At 40.9% G+C, this 24065-nt stretch overlaps 1 protein-coding gene and 1 long non-coding RNA gene across 2 annotated transcripts in view; one reads left to right on the forward strand and one right to left on the reverse strand.

The window, feature by feature from the left end:
• Positions 1-22977, forward strand: part of LOC113648606 — a 42913-nt gene extending 19936 nt beyond the window's left edge. Inside the window, exons 5-10 of the mRNA XM_047814898.1 lie at positions 18748-18941; positions 19022-19084; positions 19201-19358; positions 19969-20703; positions 20909-21272; positions 22026-22977. Coding sequence (XP_047670854.1) covers positions 18748-18941; positions 19022-19084; positions 19201-19354 — 411 coding nt within the window. The 3' untranslated portion in view covers positions 19355-19358; positions 19969-20703; positions 20909-21272; positions 22026-22977. The remainder of the gene's footprint in view (positions 1-18747; positions 18942-19021; positions 19085-19200; positions 19359-19968; positions 20704-20908; positions 21273-22025) is intronic.
• LOC125141478 lies at positions 893-3527 on the reverse strand. Its single transcript, XR_007140862.1, has 4 exons — positions 3134-3527; positions 2832-2982; positions 1143-1332; positions 893-982 (listed from the first exon to the last, which is right to left on the reverse strand). It is a non-coding gene; the product is annotated as an uncharacterized LOC125141478 (long non-coding RNA).
• Positions 22978-24065: the final 1088 nt, after the last annotated feature.

Genomic DNA, 24065 nt, shown 5'->3' on the forward strand with positions numbered 1-24065 from the left:
ACTGCTAAACCTGCTCGTTTCTTCACGTTTTAGAACATTTTGTCCTTTTCAGATTTTAGACTGTTCTCCTGAGTAATGAGTCAGTATTTAAAAGTGTGTAAATGTATGTGTTGTTCCCTCAGGTCAATCTGTCTGAAGGTGAGGAGAAACAGCAGATGCATCAGGAGATCATCACTCAGCTGGAGGAGGAGAACAAGATGAAGACTGAGTCACCAGGAGGAGTTATTGAAGGTAAACATTTCTTCTCAGTAATCTGAGTGAGAACGTGTTGCATCACATGAACATGTTGTTGTACACGTGACAGATGTTGACAGGGACGTGTTCAAAAGTCAGGGGTATAAATGACTAGCACATAGTGCAATGTTTCTTCAGGCTGGAACTACAATTTCTAAGAGATTCACAATTTAACTCAAACTTTTTTAAATATTTTTATTAATTCGAATTTAATAGTTAAAACAGAATTAAACAATTAACACAACTCATAACTCAAAACCTTGTTGCATCACATACAGAACAATAAACTTTAATTAAGACATGCAGAGCAATACTTAATATACAAACAAAAAAACATAAGTAACAGTGAGAGGAAGAAGACTGATGTACAAGGTAAACGTTTTTTATTTAAAAAAAAAACAAAACAAACAATAACTAAATATTTTTTAGTTTTAACTAAATAAAAAAAAGAAAGTCCATAAATCAGATGTTCCTTCTGAGCACTCAAAGTCACCGTACAAAATAAAAAAATTGGTAAAATTAATTAGTAATTTGAACTTAAACGAAAAGGTAAACAATGAACAATTAAGACAAGAGTCTGTGAATTAATCAGACTGAACAGCTGTTTAACCTTAAAAACGAACAATAATCATAAAAAAACTAACAAAAAAATCTTTACAACAAAAATAAAACCAACAAAAGAAAATCAAAAATATCTCAAATAAAATGCGTGCGGTGTGTCGCTGCATCTGACTTCCATTGTTCAGATCTGTAAGTGCCGATAGGGGATAAGAAAAAAGAAAGAAAGCAAGTCCACTAATCAGATGTTCCTTCTGAAAACATTAACAGCCAGAACATATCTGGAAAGCTTGTAGGTTTCTATATATACACCTTTATGGCTGAAAAAGCAATAATGCTGCAATACTCACACATGAAGCCAAGGAACAGGAGCAACAGGACCTCAAGGATAATCGCCACCGCGGCCACGTTGATGACTGCGACACTGTCGCCACACTTCTCCTCCTTGGCGATGTGGCCGATGTTGTCGCCCAACATTGTGAGGCCCAACACCACTTGTGCCATGGAGGTTGTGGTCTCAAGCGTGTTCATATCCATCCGCTGTGAGAGAGAAACACCACATGACCACATTAGCATGACCTACATTATAGACCATAGGTCACTAACAGACAGACCGCGGTCCGGACCCAGACCCAGAAGCTGCCCAATACGGACCCGGACCTACAGCCCAAACAAAAGGTTCTGATTTAAAACTTGAAGCGCTTCTATTTTAACCAGCGCAGCTTTTGTATCTTTACAGTAGTGGTAGTGAAAACACACAGAGCAATCAAGGGACGAGTGAGACGGAGAAAGGGAGAGAAACAGACGAGTGAGACGGAGAAAGGGAGAGAAACAGACGAGTCAGACGGAGAAAGGGAGAGAGACAGACGAGTGAGAAGGAGAAAGGGAGAGAAACAGACGAGTGAGATTCATTCCTGTTCACACTTCCCACTTCACCAGTGTGTCTCATATGTACAGAAACTGGGGCACTTATTAAAAGTGACAATGTGAAACACCATTATGAGACAAAACAAAGGTTTTGAACAAACATATCCACACAAATCTGAGACAGCGTCCCTGAGACAGCTTTCCCAGGTCTGAGGACAGTAGCCCTATACATCCTGACCATGTTTGGCTCTACATACAACTGTGAGGCAGCTTTCTCTACAATGAACATAATCCAAACTAAATATGGTCACTAATGAACAGCTCCACATGTGTACGAGAGCGGCCCTGACTCCGTTCAAGCCCAGGTTTAAACCTAACCCAGGTTTAACCCTAACCCAGGTTTAAACCTAACCTTAACCCAAGCCCAGGTTTAACCCTAACCCAGGTTTAACCCTATCCCAAGCCCAGGTTTAACCCTAACCCAGGTTTAAACCTATCCCAAGCCCAGGTTTAACCCAAACCCAGGTTTAACCCTATCCCAAGTCCAGGTTTAACCCTAACCCAAGCCCAGCTAGAGCTCAAAATAAAAATATCGTTCCGGTGTCTTTTAGATATTTAAATAACAATTCTTGAGTTCTCGATCGCCAATACTCGCTTCCCAGCAGTACCTTTAGAGAAATATTGTCCACTCCTATCCACCCTAATTCCTGAAATAACTGAAATCTGTCCCTTTCACATGCAGGACACTTATCTAGTACTGTATGTGCCTCACTATTTCCAATTCCCCACACTTCACATTCACACTTGCCTATTCTAAAGAGATTATGGTTTGGTGCAGTTTGTCCAATTCTTAATCTCGTGATGACGACATCCTTCTTTCTATTTCCCAATCTTTTCCTCTCAATTCCAACAATCTCCTGTATGTGGAAGATGTCTTCCTTTTGTCCCACTATTCCATACTTCCTGCCATCTTTTACACACTTCTGACGAGGTCAGTTTTAACAGGAGGTGGGATAGAAACAAGGGGTCAGAGCTGAATATAAAGCTGTCTGCATGTAGAAAGCATCTACACCACCATGCGTGTTTGTCTGATGAAGCAGCACAGCCCAGCTCTGGTTAGCCTGTCAGGGAGAAACAGATAACATGAAATAGTTAGGAGTGTCAGAACTTACCCCATGCCACAATCCATCAGGCCACGACCTTGAGGTCTACCACGCATCCCTGGCCTGTCGTAGCCATCACGACCATCTCCGGGGTAACCTCCATGCTGGGGTGGCTGAGAGCCTCCGTAACATCCGCTCACACCACCCTAATTGTAACCACCTGTATGAGGTAGCAGCAGATCTATGATTACTACACCAGATACTACACACATCTAATATAAAAAATTTAAATGTCTTATAACTGGTCCGATATCTGGATCATGATGCCGAGTGTTGTTTGTGACCCAGAGTGTGGGAGCAGTGAACCTCACCATAGTGTCCAGACTGGTCGTAGCTGCTCTGAGAAGCTCCAGGCTGGCTGTACTGAGAGTGGGAGTAGGATCTGTTGGGAGGAGGGTAGGCGGTAGAGGGAGGCTGTTGGGGTGGGACTTGAGATGGAGGATGTTGGGGTGGGACTCGAGGGTAGGCGGTAGATAGAGGCTGTTGGGATGGGACTAGAGGGTAGGCGGTAGATGGAGGATGTTGGGGTGGGACTTGAGGGTAGGCGGTAGATGGAGGCTGTTGGGGTGGGACTTGAGGGTAGGTAGCCTGCTGCTGCCCACCGTAGGCTGACTGCTGGGCCTGGTATCCACCCTGGGTGTAGGCGGACTGAGTGCTGCTGCTGTATCTAGTCAAGTCAAGTCAAGTCAAGAAGCTTTTTATTGTCATTTCAACCATATATAGCTGTTGCAGTACACAGTGAAATGAGACAACGTTTCTCCAGGATCAAGGTGCTACATAAAACAAAGACAGGGCTAAGGACATGTAAGCAGTCTTAGCCACATAAAGTGCAACTGTGCAACCTGGTGCAAACAGTGCAGGACAAGACAAGCAAGACAGTGCAGGACAAAAGACAGTGCAGGACAAAAAACAGTGCAGACATTAAGTTACAAGACAATACAAAAAGTACAAAAAATGCAATACACAAAAGACAATAAACAGTAACAGAAACAGCGCCGACCGACCGGTGTAAATACTGAATGTTCAAACAATATTTTGTGCAGTAAAAGAATGAACAGCAGCAGGTTCTTAGCAGCAGGTCCTTTGGATTATATGTGGAGTTGTGCAAAAAACAGCAGATGACTGAGATATTGTCCAATATGTGCAAAAACAGCAGAAAAGTGTGCAAAACAGTGTGTGTGTTTTGTGAGGGTTTGTGCAGTCCATACAGATGATGTGTGTGTATGTTGTGCTCAGTATAGTACAGTTCGGTTATTGAGAAGTCTGATGGCTTGTGGGAAGAAACTGTTACGCAGTCTGGTCGTGAGGGCCCGAATGCTTCGGTACCTTTTTCCAGACGGCAGGAGGGTGAAGAGTGTGTGTGAGGGGTGTGTGGGGTCATCCACAATGCTGTTGCCTTTGCGGACGCAGCGTGTGGTGTAAGTGTCCACGATAGAGGGAAGACAGACCCCAATGATCTTCTCCGCTGTCCTCACTATCCGCTGCAGGGTTTTGCGATCCGAGATCGTACAGTTCCCAAACCAGACAGTGATGCAGCTGCTCAGGATGCTCTCAATGGTCCCTCTGTAGAACATGGTCAGGGTTGGGGGAGGGAGATGTGCCTTCCTCAGCCTTCGGAGGAAGTAGAGACGCTGCTGGGCTTTCTTGGTGATGGCGCTGGTGTTGAGTGACCAGGTGAGGTTCTCCGCTAGATGAACACCCAGAAATTTGGTGCTCTTGACGATCTCTACAGATGATCCGTCGATGTTCAGCGGAGAGTGTTCGCTCTGTGCTCTCCTGAAGTCCACAACCATCTCTTTAGTTTTGTCCACATTCAGAGAAAGGTTGTTGGCTCTACACCAGGCAGTTAGTTGTTGCACCTCCTCCCTGTACGCTGACTCGTCGTTCTTGTTGATGAGACCCACCACGGTCGTGTCATCGGCGAACTTAATAATATGATTCGATCTGTGCATTGCTGCACAGTCGTGAGTCAGCAGAGTGAACAGCAGTGGACTGAGCACGCAGCCTTGAGGAGCTCCAGTGTTCAGTGTGGTGGTGCTGGAGATGCTGTTCCTGATCCAGACTGACTGAGGTCTCCCAGTCAGGAAGTCCAGGATCCAGTTGCAGAGGGAGGTGTTTAGTCCCAGCAGGCTCAGCTTCCCAATCAGGTGCTGAGGGATGATTGTATTGAATGCTGAACTAAAGTCTATGAACAGCATTCGTACATAAGTGTCCTTATTGTCCAGATGGGTGAGGGCTAAGTGGAGGGCTGTGGTAATGGCATCGTCTGTGGAGCGGTTTGGACGATACGCGAACTGTAGGGGGTCAAGTGAGGGTGGTAGCTGGGTCTTGATGTGCCTCATGACGAGCTTCTCGAAGCACTTCATAACTATGGGTGTGAGTGCAACGGGACGATAGTTATTGAGGCAAGACACTGTAGACTTCTTTGGGACAGGAACGATGGTGGTAGTTTTGAGGCACGTAGGAACAACGGCGCTGCTCAGGGAAATGTTGAAGATGTCCGTAAAGACATCCGCTAGCTGTTCCGCACATTCTCTGAGCACCCTGCCAGGAATGTTGTCTGGTCCAGCAGCCTTCCGTGGGTTAACTCTGCATAGAGATCTCCTCACGTCGGCCGTGGATAGACAGAGTACCTGGTCGTCGGGACGAGGGAACGTCTTCCTTGGCGTAACGTTGTTCTGTACCTCGAACCGAGCGTAGAACTCGTTCAACGCGTCTGGGAGGGAGGCGTCGCTATCACAAGCAGGTGAAGCTGTCTTGTAGTTTGTGATCGCCTGTATGCCCTGCCACATGCGCCGGGTGTCTCCGCTGTCCTGGAAGTGGCTGTGGATTGTCTGGGCATGTGCACGCTTTGCCTCTCTGATGGCTAGAAGGAGAGATCAGAAAATTCTCCACTGTTAACTAAACAGACACTAAACACCATCTGTGCAACACAGTGCCACGGCATCTCTGCAGTACCTCTGAGGAGCCAAAGCGGCCTGCTGGCCGTATCCCGAGCTAGCGGACTGAGGAAGCGGCCTGCTGGCCGTATCCTGAGTTAGCGGACTGAGCGCTATAGACAACGGGTGTATGCATTTTGTCTGACTGAAGACATTATATTCTTCTAACCCTTTTTTGCCCATCAAGTTACAAACATTATTATTATTTAATATGTAATCAATGAATGTCACAATCAGCACTAAAATTTCTACTTTCGACTGTTTTTAAATGATATGCACTGCTACTTTTTTAAACTTAAAATCACCGTATTGTTTATTCTTTGTGCTATGCAATGAAACTAAATGTTGAAGAAATCTAAAAAAAAAAAATATCAGACTATTAAATCTCAACTAGGCTGATAGTCAAGTACAGCAAGTGTCCAAATCAGAGCCTACGCTGAATAGTTATTAGTTTTGATCAAACTTAATGCTAACATGCTAACATGCTAACCATCAAAAAACCATCAAAGCCGCAAAAAGACAACATAAAAATAAAGTTGAAGAACATTTCAACACAAACGATGCAATAAGCGTGTGGCAGGGCATCAACATCATCACAGACTTTAAAGGGAACAAACCAGCTACTGTTAATATGTGAGTGCGCTCTCCGTCTCTGATGTAACCCGATCCTTCCGACGGGTAAACATCCGCAAGGCTGCGGGTCCTGATGGCATCCCAGGCCGTGTGCTCAGAGCATGCGCATCCCAACTAGCTGGTGTTTTCACAGACAGTACAGAAATAAGGCCAAAACCTCTTTTGTGGCTTATAGCATAAGAGTATCTGTGAGTTCCCCTCAGCTGAAATTTATGAGGGGAAACTGAAGACTGGAACTAAGGAAAGACACTGCCATCTGCTGGACAAAAATGACATGCCAACTGCTATCCTGTTTGGTCATGTTCAAGGAGAAGAGATCAATTTATCGGTTTCCACAATGACTGGAAATGAATTAGGGCACTTCAGAAATAGAGGTGAAACAGTAGGTTTTTTTCTATGTGACAAACAAAATATATATGAATTTGATATTCACTGTTGCTGTTTTATAGAATTTCCCCTTCTTTATGCTATTTTCTAAGCCTTTTTCTCAGCGACAGACGTAAAATGTTCTGCGGTGTGACGCCACACTACAGTAAAGAGAAAATATACAAATATTACTGATTTCAACTGCAAATCACATATGTTAAAGTTTAAGAAGCCTTTTACTGTTTTTCATTTCCACTCCTTACTTGCACCTTCTTTTCTCACTCACTCGCATAGAAATATTTTGTAAAATGAGAACGACTTACTGCTGTTTATTTTTTTTGTGATAGTTAAATTATGCAGTGCTTTAAAAGCTACATCATGATAAAAATCGAATGAACTTAAGGCATTTAGTTGCATTTAAAGGGATGTCACACCACGTGATTGCCACGTCACGCCACAGGACGGCATTTATGGTACAAAATTTTGCTTGTTGTAAATATTCCTGTATATTGTTTTTGTATGTAAAAACCTTTTTTTTATTAAGTTATTATTTGTAAAATAATGCCATAAGCTCTTATAAATTATTCCAATTGTTGCTGGTTTATTTTATAGCTGTTTATATTTCATGTCTCATTTATGTTACAGTCACACCGCAGGACATTTGGCATAAAAGCCTTTAAATAAACAGGAACAAAATATATTTTTTTCATCCAAAACTAAAATTACAACATAAAATACAGTAATTTACTTCAATTACATATGATTTTGTAAGAAAAAACACATTTTAGTGAGTATTTACACTGTTACATTAAAATCACACGTCTATTAGCCAAAAATGACTTTATTGCACATTAAATTAGAAAGTTATTGAACCCAGAAGTGTGTATATAAAACCAGCTTTACCTCAGTGCAGACACCAGTCTTCCAAACAGCTACACTATGTTTTACAATAATCTCTTTAGCTGATGTAAAAATAAAATTTATAGAAAATATATAATTTACATAGAAATTTCTATACTTCTGCACAAATAAAGACGGACTTACTGGATTCTCTTCATCCCGCAGCGGCGCCTCCTCTACACGCTGCCTCCTCCCCAACATTTATTTTTTTCATGCACTGGAAAACAGAAGCAGAAGGAAATAATGAGGGAGCCACAGGCTATGGGGCCTAGATGTTCATCAGCAGCATGTGCCAAGTCAGCTAAACATCACTGCAGTCCAATCGGTGAGCCTGAGAGGAATAACATTTTCAATTACTTTTGGCAACATATGACTTGGGAGGAGAAGAGGATGTATGTGCATGGTCTAATTGATGTGGTCCCCATGCAAAGGAGAAGGGGGGCTGAAAATTCCCAAAGATCAAATTCCCTGTTTTTTTTTTACAGGTGAGCGGACAGAGAAGACATGTCTGCAAAAGTATGTTTCTGTCCACCCTAGGAATAGGTAAGTGGTCTGCCCTAAACTGGGCAAAGGAGGGATACACGCAAGCAGACACTGAGGGACAAACACACAGTGACGCACGTCATTCAGCGGCAGGACATGAATTCATCCGCAGCTTTCTGCAGGACCTGCCAAAGGTGCCCTCACACTACTGTAGATCCACAACATCCAAACAGTTTCTGGAACCTGTGTTTCAGTCGATGGCTGATCTGTATGCAGTGTATTGTCGCGCTGCAGCAGAGAAGAATGTAACACCTTTGTCAAGGCAAGTGTTCACAGATGAGTTCAAGCATCTCAACCTAGGCATTTACCACCCAAACAAGGACCAGTGCAGCATCTGTTGTGCTTTCAAGACCGACAACTTAGACCTCCCTGTCTGCCAGTGAGTTTGCTTCATGCATTGTTGACTACGTCTCTGCACACACCGAGCCTGACACATTTATCCTGTGGAGTGACGGCTGTGGGTATCGGAACAGGAATGCAGTTCTAAGCAACACACTACTTCTGTTCTCCATGAAGAAAAACCAAGTCGTCATTCAGAAGTACCTCGAGAAAGGGCATACTCAGATGGAATGCGACTCCGTTCACGGCGTCATCGAGAGGCGTCTGAGGGACCAGGATGTGTATCTCCCAGCCGAGTATGAACCTCTTACGGGCACGGCACGGAAGTCAAAGTCACCACTAGTGGACTACCTTTAGACACGTCTCTTTCTTCACTGGGGTAATATATTCCAACACAAATAATCCACAAAAATCCACACAGGTCCAAGGAATTGAAATCTGTAAGCCTTTTAATCCAAAACGCTCTGGTCGCGCCGCAAATATTCCGTTAGTGTTCTGAAAACTGGAAACAGAAGTGCGCCATCATCTGGTTTTGCCGCTCTAACTCCTAATTGGGATATTCAAAAATTCAAAGTCTACGTCATATTTATAGCCCAGGTCCTAACCAATCAAATAAGCCCTCATTTGAGCCAATCGGTGCTTGTATGGCAGAGATAGACGGCTGGGAAGCCAATGGTGGCATGACCTCATTTTTGGGAACCCGCCTTTGACTGACAATTACTCCTTCCAATAGCAATGAAATGGGCGGGGACCTCTACAGCCGTTTAGCCAATAAGCAGACGATTCCAACGGTATGCAACATGCCGTGTGTTCTTTGCCTGTGTCTGCGTGAACTGGATGCGCAGAAGAATTCTTGCGTAATCCCTGACCTTTTGTCCCTCTCACAGCTCAGGGTGTCAAGTTACAGGCCTGTTTTCACACCAGAGTGATAGAGAGAGAGTCTAGGCTTATTTATGGCTTGTCAGACTGAGCCTGCAGCCTTTTATTTCAAAGTTATATAGTAAACAAGTACACAAAAACGCTGCACCCGACGACCAGGGCTGTAGAAAAATATTTTTATTGAAGCCATTTTTGGGTCTTTTGACTTGAAATTTTTTTTTGGCGAAAGCCAAGACATGTGGCTATGACTCTCTGTTGTTATTTGGTCTAAATATGCCTAGCCTAGCATGTTCCAGAAAAATAAGATTAATCAGTTTATCAGGTAAACAACCCAGGCGGAAATGAAAACCTGCATTCAAACCCCTGTAACTTTGTGCCAGTAAGGCTTAGAATCAATCTGAGTTTCTGAAACTAGAGAATCTCTTCTTTCCAATGAGAGTAAAAAAGTATGTGGGAGCTGTACCACCTTTTGTTGGGTAGGTCATGTAGGCGAAAAACCTGCAAAATGGGGGCAATGCTTGATGAAGAAGGCCCGTGTGAAGCCTCATCCATACGAAGTCAAGTACATCGACCACACCTTCTTAAGCTTCAAGTGGCACAAAATAGGGTGGCAAGGACTGTCCTCCAGTGCTCTTTAAAGACTAACGTGGCCCTGATGCATAAACGTCTTTCTTGGCTCACAGTTGACGACAATATTAAATTACGATTAATTTTAATGTTGTGGAATGCAGTATTTATGAAACAGCCACAGTTTCTCTCTGAGCAGTTTGTTTTTGTAGGAAGTGGACACATACGCCACCAGGCAGGCACTAGGTGGTGATATAAAACTTCCGCTTCCCAGGACAATTTTTTTGAAACGCACATCACCTTACAGAGCAATATCTATTTGGAATAGACTTTCTATCTCATCACGCAGAATTCAGAACAAATACAAATTTAACCTGTTCAGTATGGGGTCAGAATTGTTTCTGATTGTCTCAGATTCAGATTGTTTCCAATCACGTTCTGATTTACTCGCTCTTCACACCACCCCTGGACCCATTGATGATGCTGAAATCGTTTCCACAGAAAGCAGAACTGAACTAACCCTTAGTGCTGCTACAGTCCATACAGGGTTACCAGATTGGGCTCGAATCTGCGACTAATGTTTTTTTTAATTTTTTTTTTATCGTATTTTGCAGCACATATTACACTGTGATAGTGCGAGTAAATCAGAACGTGATTGGTTTGAGGTAGACCGTGCCACGATTGGTCAGCGCCACGAGACCGTTGTCCGATTGGCTGGAGTAGGCGGTGGGCGGAGTCACCTATTTGTGGATTCTTGTGCACGTCTTGACGTTAGAAATGTTTCAAATCCACAAAAGCACAGAACGCGATTCACTAATGAGCAGGAAGACATTCGCAAATAAATACAATTTATAAATATTTTGTTTATTTGCAAATCCCATTTTATTTATTTGTGAATTTCATTTCTTTTTGCGAAATTTGTAAAAATATTTGTGAAACTCTTTATATTTATTTGTGGATCATAGTGTATTTATTCAGAATAACGAAACAATTCTGACCCCATATGTGACCTGTAACCTGACACCCTGAGCTGTGAGAGTGTGAAAAGGTCGAGGATTGCGCAATAAATCCTTTGCGCAACTTGTTTGCGCAGCCAGAGGCCTCGGAGACGTGGCATGTTGCATACCGTTGGAATCGTCTCCTTATTGGCTAAAGAGCTGTAGAGGTCCCGGACCATTTCATTGCTATTGGAAGGAGTAATTGTCAGTCAAAGGGAGGGTTCCCACATAGGATGTAAAGACATCATTGGCTTCTCAGCCGTCTATCTCTGCAATACAAGCGCCGATTGGCTCAAGTGAGGGCTTGTTTGATTCGTTAGGCCCTGGGCTATAAATATGACGCATCAGTGTAATTTTTGAAACCTCCAATGAGAAGTTAGAGCCGAAACAATGTATGGTGGCGCACTACTGTTTCCAGTTTTCGGATCACATGCGGAATATTTGCGAGGCGTTTTGGATTAAAAGGCTTACAGATTCCAGTTCCTTGGACCTTTGGGGATTTTTGGACCTTTGGGGATTTTTGTGAAGCATTTGTTTTGGAAAATATAACCCCAGTGAAGAAAGGGAAACGTCTAAAAGTAAGGGAACAACTGGTCTAGCGCCACCTAGTTCAGTTCACCACCAATTTTGTTTCAAATAGTATGACGGCTATGAATCATATTATGCTTTGTGTGTGGGCTTAAAAAAATCTTGAGAGTCTAAGCTTTACTAGAAAAATAAGTTTAACCGTGTATTTAGAGGATTTAATGCTTAATGCTACAACGAATCTTGTTTCTGGCTCATCCCCTAGTGGTCATTTTGACTTTCGTGAACGGTAAGAGGAGTAACAGATTGATTTATTCCTGGGGCTGTCAAAACAGACAGCACTTAACATGACTATTAAAGTTTATTCAAGGAATATTCTGGGTGAGCTCATAAGCAGCATTTGTTGATATATATTTTATATAATTGACAACTTTTTTTTGTTCAACATTGCTGTCGATTTAACTTGTATTTAAAGCAGATTATTCCAAAACATCACTGTTATACATCCCAAATAAGTTAAAACGTATTCAATTTAGAGAACACACATTAATATTTCATAAGAACGTATGTAACGTCCCTGTGATTGAAACTGTAATACGGTGTGAAGTCTACAAGGTTGTCTGCATTTACTAGTTCAGTTGTTTCTGCCAGGTTGGGAACCTCAATTTTATAAGACATGTAGTCTCAGTCAAAACAGACTGTACTGTACATCTGACATTCAAAACAATACAAAGATGAATTTATGATGAATATGTTCCTCACAAGTCCAAATTCTGGTAGACTACTAGCATTTGCCATACACACTAGTAACTTCAGAGATAAATGGTGTTTAATGCACCTTTTGCAGGTGATGACATGAGTCTATGTTGCGTATGAGGCCGATGATGACGCAGCTGTTTTTCGCTCCTCCCCTCAATATATTCTTGTGCTAATGTTTCTTCTCTGAAACACATTTTTGACGCTAAGAGAATGTGATTAACATGATGACAGTTGATTGTGTTAGTTATGTTAAAACTGCATCGGTTAATGTGTTTTTTTTTAATTATTCAAAACGATATATCGTGTCGTGATCGTGATGCTAACTGGTGATGGTTCGATTTAATGAACCAGTTCAAAAATCCAGTTCACCAGTTATTTTACGTCCTGACGTAATGACGTCATTCACAATGACATAATGACACTAATTCCATTATCCAGCTGCCGGCAGATATTAATACAATCAATTTAACACATTCGAAAAGTTCTTTGTAATCATAACTTTAGTTGAATACGTTTTTTACATTTAAGTTTTGCAACTAAAACACGCAGTACAGGCATTTATGTGCAAACGTGGATGTTTTACGTGCCTTAAAGATATAAAGTTAATAAACTAATCTTCATCAATTTACAAAAAGCGGCATATAAAAATACAGACTAACCTGCACAATAGTCAATAGTAAAATTAACTGACATATTGTAATGTGTCTGTCTGTGTTTTCCCCTTGTTTCTGTCTGCCGTCTCTCCCTGATGTTAATTGTTTTGCTCCGCCCACTCATTGCTCACCATGGACACTAATCACATTCCATCTCTTCCCCAGGTGTCTTGTCTTTGTCTCTAATCGTCTCTGCTTTGTTATTGGCTCCTATCCACTATATCTACTCTGTCTGTTCACTTCCCTGGTGTTGGTCGTTGTAGGTGTTTGGTTCATGTTGTTCTCTGTTCCTGTTAAGTGTCCTGATCTGTTTTGCCTGCCTGTATGTTTGTTTCTTGTTTTTGTCCAGTAAAGTCCTATCTGCATTTGGATCCTCTCTTGCCTTTTGTTTCACCGTGTCACATCGTGACACATATATTGAGTGACATATATTGATTTTTTTTTTCTTTTCTATAAATGTTTAATAGCTTATGACTAGTTACTATGCATATCCCAATATGTATAATTTGCTCTGAAGGTTTACGCATGCGCAGCATCAACAGTATGTCGGACGCGTCCGAAACAGTTCTCAGTTCAGTGTACTGGTGATTCACTGTACCAGTTCATCAGTTCTCGGACGCGTCCGAAACAAGCAGTTCTCAGTTCAATGTACTGATGATTCGCTGTATCGGTTCAGTAATTCACACATACGCAGTATCAACAGCTCGTGCTCACAGTTCTCTCAGCACAACATGTCTCAGTTCAGTGTACAGGAGTTACATATACTCCGGGATATTAGTTTATTTAGAGTCAGACCGACTGCCAGGCATGACTGAAAGTGAGTAACTTTAGTAACTTGTGGATCAGCGCTGACTCAAGTCGCGAACTGTTTAGAACGAATCAGTCCGATTTGGTGAACCGGTTCATCCAGTTCACTAAAAAGAACTGGTTCAAAAGAATGATTTGTTCACGGACTGGCCATCACTAATGCTAACTGTTTAGCATTATATGTACTAGTGTGTAGCAGTGAGGGAGAAGCTGACGCCCAGTGTCTCAACTGTTTGTCCTTTTCTTACAGGTATGTTGTTTAATGAGTTGTGTTTCAGAAACAAAAGAGATTTAGCTCACTGATAATTGATGTATATTGAACAGAGTGTTATAGGAGAAATAATTGGATTAAATTTATGTTGTCTGTGAAGCACGTGGTGCGGCCTGCACGTGGTACGGTGCCAATATATATTGTCATTTAAATGTCATTAATTAAGCTCTTTACTTTAGTGCATATCGATATCCTCTCTTGTGTGTTATTTATTTCTGTATGTAGTTGAACATGCCATCACTGTGTTTACTGCCCTGCCACTGCTCTTCCCATCTGGCTCTGCAGCGCCCAAGAAACCGGTCCCAATCAGTGAGGCTTTTTTCCATGTTCTTACGGTGAGTTTAACTTCATGATAACTTAGCAGGTCCCTAAGATGCCTACACTCTCAATAAAGTACTTAGGTCTGTTTCCACTATGGTCTGTAAGTCTGCCCATACACATACTGATGGAATCCTTCACAGGCATATGTGCTAGGCAAAAGTTCTTTCTCTATTTGGGCATCGCCGTATCGGGGGCATCTGCTGAGATCCTAATGTTCTTATGTGGATCATAATATCTGAGTACTGGCTCCTCCGTTATGATGCGCTTCAGATCTTGAAAGCATCCCTCCTGCTCGTGAGACCACACCCACTCAGTCTTTTGCTCCTGGAGACATCGAAGATGTGCAGAAGGTGTAGACAGTTGTGGAATAAATTTGGCCAAATATGTGACCGTTCCAAGGAATCTTCTCAGTTTCTCTTTATTTTGTGGCTGTTCCATGTTAACGATTGCTGAGGTCCTTCTTGGGTCTGGCCTGACGCCATCCTCAGACAGTACATCTCCAACAAAAACTGTCTAATGAAATCTAGGACCTGCCTTAGCCGTGCATCATATTCCTGTCGGCTGGAACCCCACACGATAATATCATCCATCATAGTCTCCAAGCCTGTTAAATGCTCAAAGATCATGTGAATTGTCTTGTGGTAAACTTCTGGTGTTGACACAATGCCATACGGGAGACGGAGAAACCGATATCTGCCTTCTGGTGTAATGAAGGTGCACAGTTTCAAGCTTTCCTCCTCAAGCTTCATTTGCCAAAACCCAGATGATGCATCTAGCTTACTGAACCACTTAGCTCCAGCAAACTGAGACCTAATCTCCTCTCTGGTGGGCAGTTTATACTGTTCATGTTTTATGGCCCTGTTGAGATCTCTTGGGTCAAGACAAATCCTTAAAGCTCCATTTTTCTTCAGCACAACGACTAGTGAACTAGTCGCATCAATCTTCTTTATAACATTGAGCTTCTCCATGTGAGCCAGCTCTTCTTTACATTTACCTCGTAGTCCAAATGGAACTTTTCTGCATGCATGTACCACATCCGAGTCCTTCAAACATCTTTGTTCTCCTCCAAAAATGTTGTAGAGTATGTAAATATGTAACCTAGTGAACCAGAATTAATGTAGTCAATGTTAGAGATTTAAGCACTTATGTCGCTCTGGATAAGGGCGTCTGCCAAATGCTGTAAATGTAAATGTAGTACGTCTCCTTTGTGTTTCAGAGTCACCAGACATATTCCCTTAACTGGAACATTCTCACCAGTGTATCCTGTCACTTTCAGTATTGCGTGTCTATTTTAAATGGGATTATAGTTTCATTTACAGTCAGTGGTACAAGCCATTCAGCTTTATCTAGTGTGTTGTTCTGTACAGAATCAACAAGAAAGTCCTCTTTGTTCTTCGACAGTATGTACTGTGTTTCTTTACAACATTTTGCAAAATGATTGTTTTTTCCACAACTACTGCAGATTTGTCCAAAAGCTGGACATGACCTTGGCATGTGTACTCCTCCACATCTGCACATCTGAATTCACAGCTCTTACTGAAAGTGTGCAGTTCAGCGAGGTACTGGTCAAAACTTACTGCTTGTTTTTGGTCAGCAGAGAAAAACTTGTCTCTCTCAAATGTGACATTCTTACTTGGCACAAAATATTCCTCACATTTTTGCATTAGAAGAGTCAGTGTTAAATCAGCATCGTCGAGTTGAGAGCTATTATATATATCCAGTACATCTTCACCCATCTTGTGCAAACAGATGGATGCTTTTAACTTTTCTTCATCATCTCCACCGGCACCGCTCGCAGCGAGATAAATGTCGAATCTCTGTTTGAAATGTTTCCAGTTATCAGCAAGATTGCCGCTAAGCTGCATTGGCGATGGTGGATTTAGCTTTTCCATGACGGCAAACACTAAAGTTTTCTCTGTTTGTTTTGACGCCGACTCTTCCAACTGCTTTTGATTGTATTAATGCGCTGCTCACCTGCACTTGGCTCGTCACCCGGCAGCTCACGTGTACATGACCATTTATGGAAGCTTTACGTGTCTGTTTCCCTCTACGTGGTTCTGGTTGTGCTGGTGATTTCCTCACAAACTCTTTAGTGTACACCAGTCCTGTATTCTGACACCAGCTTATGTTTTGTCCAAATAAAACAGGAGCTTCGGCATTAACACAACTTTTATTAATAATCACTTTTAGCACACTTCAGTACCGCAGGCTGCTTATATCTCTGGTGTTCCCTCGTCTGACGTCCGGTAGGGAAACAAGCAAACTGGAACTAATAATACGTTATCAGGCATAACATCACTCTCATTAAATAAATAAAAGTAGGGCTACATTTCAAAATAAGAGAAAATAAATAAAATGTGAAAATTGTGTGTGTTTAAATAAAGTGCTTAACTTTCCTTTTTATATCTCAGTGAGAGAACTGAGCTCTAGCTGGGCGAGGGTTAGGGTTAAACCTGGGCGTGGGTTAGGGTTAAACCTGGGCGAGGGTTGGGGTTAAACCTGGGCGAGGGTTGGGGTTAAACCTGGGCGAGGGTTGGGGTTAAACCTGGGCGTGGGTTAGGGTTAAACCTGGGCGAGGGTTGGGGTTAAACCTGGGCGAGGGTTGGGGTTAAACCTGGGCGAGGGTTGGGGTTAAACCTGGGCTTGAATGGAGTCAGGGCCTCTGTCATACACATGTGAAGCTGCTCATTAGTGACCCTTGAACCATATTTAGTTTGGATTATGTTCATTGTAGAGAAAGCTGCCTCACAGTTGTATGTAGAGCCAAACATGGTCAGGATGTATAGGGCTACTGTCCTCAGACCTGGGAAAGCTGTCTCAGGGACGCTGTCTCAGATTTGTGTGGATATGTTTGTTCAAAACCTTTGTTTTGTCTCATAATGGTGTTTCACATTGTCACTTTTAATAAGTGCCCCAGTTTCTGTACATATGAGACACACTGGTGAAGTGGGAAGTGTGAACAGGAATGAATCTCACTCGTCTGTTTCTCTCCCTTTCTCCTTCTCACTCGTCTGTTTCTCTCCCTTTCTCCTTCTCACTCGTCTGTTTCTCTCCCTTTCTCCGTCTCACTCGTCACTTGATTGCTCTGTGTGTTTTCACTACCACTACTGTAAAGATACAAAAGCTGCGCCGGTTAAAATAGAAGCGCTTCGTCAAGTTTTAAATCAGAACCTTTTGTTTGGGCTGTAGGTCCGGGTCCGTATTGGGCAGCTTCTGGGTCCGGGTCCGGACCGCGGTCTGTCTGTTAGTGACCTATGGTCTAAAATGTAGGTCATGCTAATGTGGTCATGTGGTGTTTCTCTCTCACAGCTGATGGACATGAACACGCTTGAGGCCACATCCTCCCTGGCACAACTGCTTTTGGGCTTCACAATGTTGGGCAATAACATCGGCCACATTGCTAGGGAGGGAAAGTGTGGCCACAATCATTGGCCTGGCTGTTGTGGCAGTTATTCTGGAGGTCCTATTGCTCCTGTTCCTTGGCTTCATGTGTGAGTATTGCAGCATTATTGCTTTTTCAGCCATAAAGGTGTGTATATATAGAAACCTACAAGCTTTCCAGATATGTTCTGTCTGTTAATGTTTTCAGAAGGAACTTTTTTATTTCTTATCTCCTATCAGTGTGGAAAACACCAAGAAGCCAAGGGAGGGTTAAAATGATGAACTGGGCCTTCTTGGGCTGCCTCATTGCCCACGTTCTCTTCAGGGTGATCATCGCCGCCCTGGTCAGTGCACAACATTGTCAGGTTCAATATGAGAAGAATAGCAACACGTGTTTGGTTATATGTTATAAATGAGTTAATGTCCTTAGCCATGGTTTAAATCAGACTTTATACATACAGATACAAATATGAATATGTGGAGCAGTAAACAGCTACAGATTCAGGTACCAACACAGACATAAATGAAGACATGAGACACAGAAGACATGTTTGTCAGATTTACCAACACAAAAAGGACAGATGACAATGTGTTCCAGTCAGTTGTGTTCCAGTCTTTAAATAAGCTTCAGACTTTTTCAAGGTCAATTATTTCTTTGTCCTTTTTGAGTTGGCAGATTTTCCGTGTGCAACAATGAACAATTTAACTATTAAAACTATTAAAATAAACAGAACACAAACATGTCTTCTGTGTCTCATGTCTTCATTCATTATTATTTAATAATAATAATTATGTGGTGTAGAACAGAATGACGGACTGAGGCTGGAATTCTACGGCGTGTTTCGGATGGGTTCTTCTGTCACAAGGATCTTAGCCAATAAATGTGTAGGAGGAGCAGGAGGAAGAGGGATAATGACCAATAACACACATCTGATTTGTGCATAATTATAATGTCAGCTTATAATTAGAGCAGCCGCTAGGTGGGTGTTACTCATTCTCTCACAATTCACCATGGCATCCGATCACGCAAGAATTTTCATTCAGCCAAAGGTGGTACAGGACGAGAGTGGAGGAAGGGTGGTCTCCGACCAAACTGGGCAGCCGTTTCCACCCGTCTGCAACTGCCGGGAAACGGTAAGGGGAGCACTCGGAGTTACTTCCCGATGCGGTGAAGCAGGCGGTGGATGCGGCACAGCCGGCAACGGCGACTCAGGGAGCGCAACGGCCAGATCAAGCAAGTCCGTCTTTATTTGTGCAGAAGTGTAGAAATTTCTGTTATTTATATATTTTCTATAAATTTTATTTTCCATCAGCTTAGGTGGTTGTTAAAAGGAATTGTGAAGCTCATGGAAAGTCAGCTTATAAATAGAGCAGCTGCTAGGTGGGTGTTACTCATTCTCTCACAGTTCACTCGAACAGAAATGGCAGCTAAGCAAAAGTCTTTGGAAATGGCGAGAGAAAGGACGTTGTCATCCAGCCCTACTCTTGTGTCTGCAGGTGGAGGTCAGCGAATACAGTAGCAGCTTCCACCCGTCTGCAACTGCCGCGACACGGTAAGGGAAGCATTGGAGGAGTTGCTTCCGGAGGCGGTGAAGCAGGCCGTGGAAGTGGCACAGCCGCCAGCGAGGACTCCAGGAGCGCCAGAGGGTAATAAAGTAAGTCTGTCAGAAGTATAGAAATTTCTATGTAATTTATATATTTTCTATAAGTGTTATTTTTATCAGCTTACTCTCGATGTTCTCTCGAGGATGCACTAAATCAGAGGTATTCAACTAAAATTTAAAGAAACATTTTTTTGAAGCAAAGCTACAGAAGATCAAATTGTCTAACTAGTTAGTGTGAGATATATTTAAGTAGCCTAGTAGTTGTATCAACATCTGCAAGCAATCAATACCTGACTGTCAAATCAAATAAATTCAGTACAATTCAAAAACCTTTTGACAATATTTATTGTCACGTAACAGAAGTGAACATATGTATGATTGTAGATATGTATAACGTTCTCTCATTAAATAAAAAAAGGTAGGGCTACATTTCAATTTAACACAATGTACATAGTAATGGTACCTGAATCTGTAGCTGTTTACTGCTCCACATATTCATATTTGTATCTGTATGTATAAAGTCTGATTTAAACCATGGCTAAGGACATTAACTCATTTATAACATATAACTGTTAAAAAGTCTGAAGCTGATTCAAAGTCTCTTTGTTTTAATAGTTAAATTGTTCATTGTTTACTTCTGTTTGTTGTTATTATTATTCAGGTGCAGCAGGGTGGAGGTTCACCGAAAGAGTGGGGAACAAGACGATGGATGGATGACCAAACAGGATAAAGTTTTAATCAATTAATTAGTTTTGTTTGTTTGTAGTTTGTTTTAATAGTTAATTGTTTTGTTCTAATTTTATTTGTATGTATAAATATTTGTTTTAAATATACACAAGTTGAAAGACTCTTGTTTTAATAGTTAAATAGTTCATTGTGTCGCTCATATGCTGCTAATTGTAATATAGTTTTTTGATGTTTCAGTTGTTTTGTTTGTTGTTGTTTATTTATTGTTTTTAATTTTGTTCTTATTTCATTTGTATGTGTATATATTTAAATTTTAAATACACTTCATAAGTTGACAACATGTTGGTGGTTTTATTTACCTTTGGATTAGTTTTCAGATATAATAAAAGCTCCCCTGTACTTGTGTGCATCCTCTGTTCTTCTGACAGGTTAAAATAAAATAAACTCGTTCAAATGAACATTGCTTGAGGTTTTACATTCAATAATTACATGAATACTGAGTTTGCCTCCCCTGAACTAATGGGTGTTTAAATTCAGTTCTAATCATATGTAGTGATGCGGTACTTACAGTTATCAGTTTTACTGCTGATCAGAACTGCTGAGGGATTTTAATCACATGTCTTTTGTCTTAGTGAGTTTATCTACACACCAGTAACGGATGTCTCTTTATACTCGTTATAATGTCTCTTTATGCTCCTGTTTTTCACAGGTGAGAGAAGTGTGTGTGTGTGTGTGGATTTAAAATAATTTCTTGTTTTGTATCAAAGAAAAATTAAATTAAAAAAAGTTTCATTATATAAATGTTCAGTTTGAAGTAACAATCAAATGAAGGAAAATTATGAGAAGAGTTAATTAAAGTAAGTAAAATTTGTGACTGAGATAATTTGCATAAAATGTTTAAAATTTATCCACAGTTCCTCTGGTCCTGTCTGTCACTCGTCAGTATTACCTGATCCAGCAGGGGAAAACCTGGAGTGATGCTCAGGCTTACTGCAGAGACACACACACTGACCTGGCTATCATCGACAGTAATGACAACATGGTCCGACTTCAGAAGGAAGCACAGAGACAACAATTCGGTTCCAGTGCTTGGATTGGACTCTACAATCCCATCAACAGCTGGTGCTGGTCCATGGGGAATAAACCACTGGGAAGCGTTCAGATGGAGATGGAGTTCAGGTCAACACGACAACTTTGGTGAGGAGTGTGGTGCGCTTGCTCCCTGGGGTTGGGTGGATGTGCCCTGTACTTGGTCAATCCCTGCTGTCTGTTTAGATGGTAAGAATCTACATATTGATCACTTTCCTATTTCTCAGTAGAGAATTTTGTGTTGTAATAAAAATTCTGAACAATGTATTTTTTAATATACTCATTTTGCTGAACTGGGAAAAATATTTAACATAATTTCTTAAAGCAAATTTCAGACACTGGGGAAATACTTGTACAATCTACCCAGATTTGTGTCATGTTCTTGATGTTCTGTCAGCAACTTTTAAGAAATTTCCTTTTGGGGTTTTAATGTTGTAATCTGTGTATTTTTTTTTAGTTTTGAACCTTCCATAAACCTATGTGTAACGATGAGTCGTAAGACTGAGGATCCATTTGCAGCTTTAATATATAATCTCGGAAACAACAGGCAGAGTTCAGTACCGGTAAACACGACAGTGTAGGTAAGGCAAAAACGTAGTCAGAACAACAGGCAAAAGGTCAGGGCAGGCAGAAATCAGTCGTGAGGCAAAATACAGAAACAGATCAAAAACCAGAAACAGGAATAACCAGACAACGCTCAGAATGATAGCCGTAGCAAATCAAGACTTCGCAATGGGATCAAGTTCGTTTGCTTATTTAAGTGCGCCAGCTGATGGAGAACAGCTGGTGCCCTGATTAGGCTGAGCGGGGTGTAGTGGGAAGTGTAGTCCGGGAGCGCTTAGTACTCCGGAGACGATTCTCTCCGTTGTGGGTGCGGAGGTGAGGCAGGTGTGTTGATCATGACACTGTTTCATCTTTGTGTTTTTTTTTTTATTCTCATAGGCAGTTATACTGGACATCAGAACTACATTTACATCTCTACTACTATGTCATGGCTTGAAGCTCAGACTTCCTGTAGACAGCACCACACAGACTTGTCAAGCTCAAGTGATGCAAATGAAGACTCAGTTATAAAGGCACTGGTCTCAGGCTGGGCTTTAATTGGTCTGTTCAGAGACTCCTGGAAGGTGACAGACCAAACCAATTTTCTCTACCATCAGCTGGATGACTGGAAAACCTGATCATGCCCTGAAGAATGAAAACTGTGGTTATATAAATAACGGTCAGGCTGCTGATGCTCTGTGCTCAGACATAATGTGTTTCTTGTTTTTGTGATTTTTTCCATGTCAATGTTTTTTTTTTGTCATTTTGTTTTGTTATCCCTGCATTTGGGTTGTTTTTTATTCTTGCCATGTCAACTGCATCTCTGACAGGATAAAGGAATCTGCCAAGTGTCATAAATATAAATGTACTTTATTCTTTTGAGAATAAAGACTTGAACAGTTTCACCATCCTGTTGCCAGCAATACCCAATGCTCCCATACATGTGTTTTCTGTGTACAAGACTCGATGCTCCCAAACATGTTCATGCTATTGCCAAAGAAAGTGTCACTCACCAAACGCTTCCAGTCACACTCCAGGTCAGACTTGTTTGTTTTTCTCCAGATTAAGGACACCAGGCCTAAATCTCTGTTGGGAGGAAATATAGCGCACACACATTTTATTAAACAAAGTATAAAATTGGCTGTCACTTCCTTGCTGTTATTTACTATTCCACAATATGTATATATTTGTATTAATGTGTGATATTTATGTACTGTACTGTGTTCTGTTGTCAACATATTTGTGGTGAGATAAAATGACAATAATGTTGACCAAAATTCTGATTTGGTTTAATCAAATGTTTATGTAAAGTAGCACAAAGGAAATAAATGATTTGCATAAAACAAAGAAATCATGAAATCAAAATGTAGCATTTATTTTAAAGACTATAATCACATGAATGCCTTTAAAGAAAAAACATTTCCCAAATATAGATTATGTTCAAAATCAAACAATTATATATAAACAAATTAAAAATAATAGATACATTGTGCTGTTCAAAATATGAAGCAAAAGACACACAGCTCTTCTTGACAATAGCCTATGGGACCTCCGTGAAGTTGGCACCCCATAAAAAGAAAAAGAAACTATGCCATTCGTTTGTGCTGATTTGTGCCGCAAAAAGGAACGTTTTGTGCTGGTTTGTTGTTTGACATATTAAACAATATTTTAATATCCCAATCGCTCAATACCGGCCTAGTTCGTTTGTGCTCGATTTGTGCACATTTGTGCCGTTAAAACAAAACTGTATCTGTTTTCCTTCCTGAGATATAACCAACATATTTTCAGGAACTGTGAATAACACTATATTATACAGACATAAATAACACTATACTATACAATACACACATAAATAACACTATACTATACAATACACACATAAATAACACTATACTATACAATACACACATAAATAACACTATACTATACAATACACACATAAATAACACTATACTATACGATACACACATAAATAACACTATACTATACAATACACACATAAATAACACTATACTATACAATACACACATAAATAACACTATACTATACAATACAGACATAAATACACTATACAATACAATACAGACATAAATAACACTATACTATACAATACACACATAAATAACACTATACTATACAATACACACATAAATAACACTATACTATACAATACACACATAAATAAGACTATACTATACAATACACACATAAATAACACTATACTATACAATACACACATAAATAACACTATACTATACAATACAGAGACATAAACAACACTATACTATACAATACACACATAAACAACACTATACTATACAATACACACATAAATAACACTATACTATACAACACACACATAAATAACACTATACTATACAATACACACATAAATAACACTATACTATACAACACACACATAAATAACACTATACTATA

The sequence above is a fragment of the Tachysurus fulvidraco genome, chromosome 1 (assembly GCF_022655615.1).
Source record: "Tachysurus fulvidraco isolate hzauxx_2018 chromosome 1, HZAU_PFXX_2.0, whole genome shotgun sequence".
NCBI lineage: Eukaryota > Metazoa > Chordata > Actinopteri > Siluriformes > Bagridae > Tachysurus > Tachysurus fulvidraco.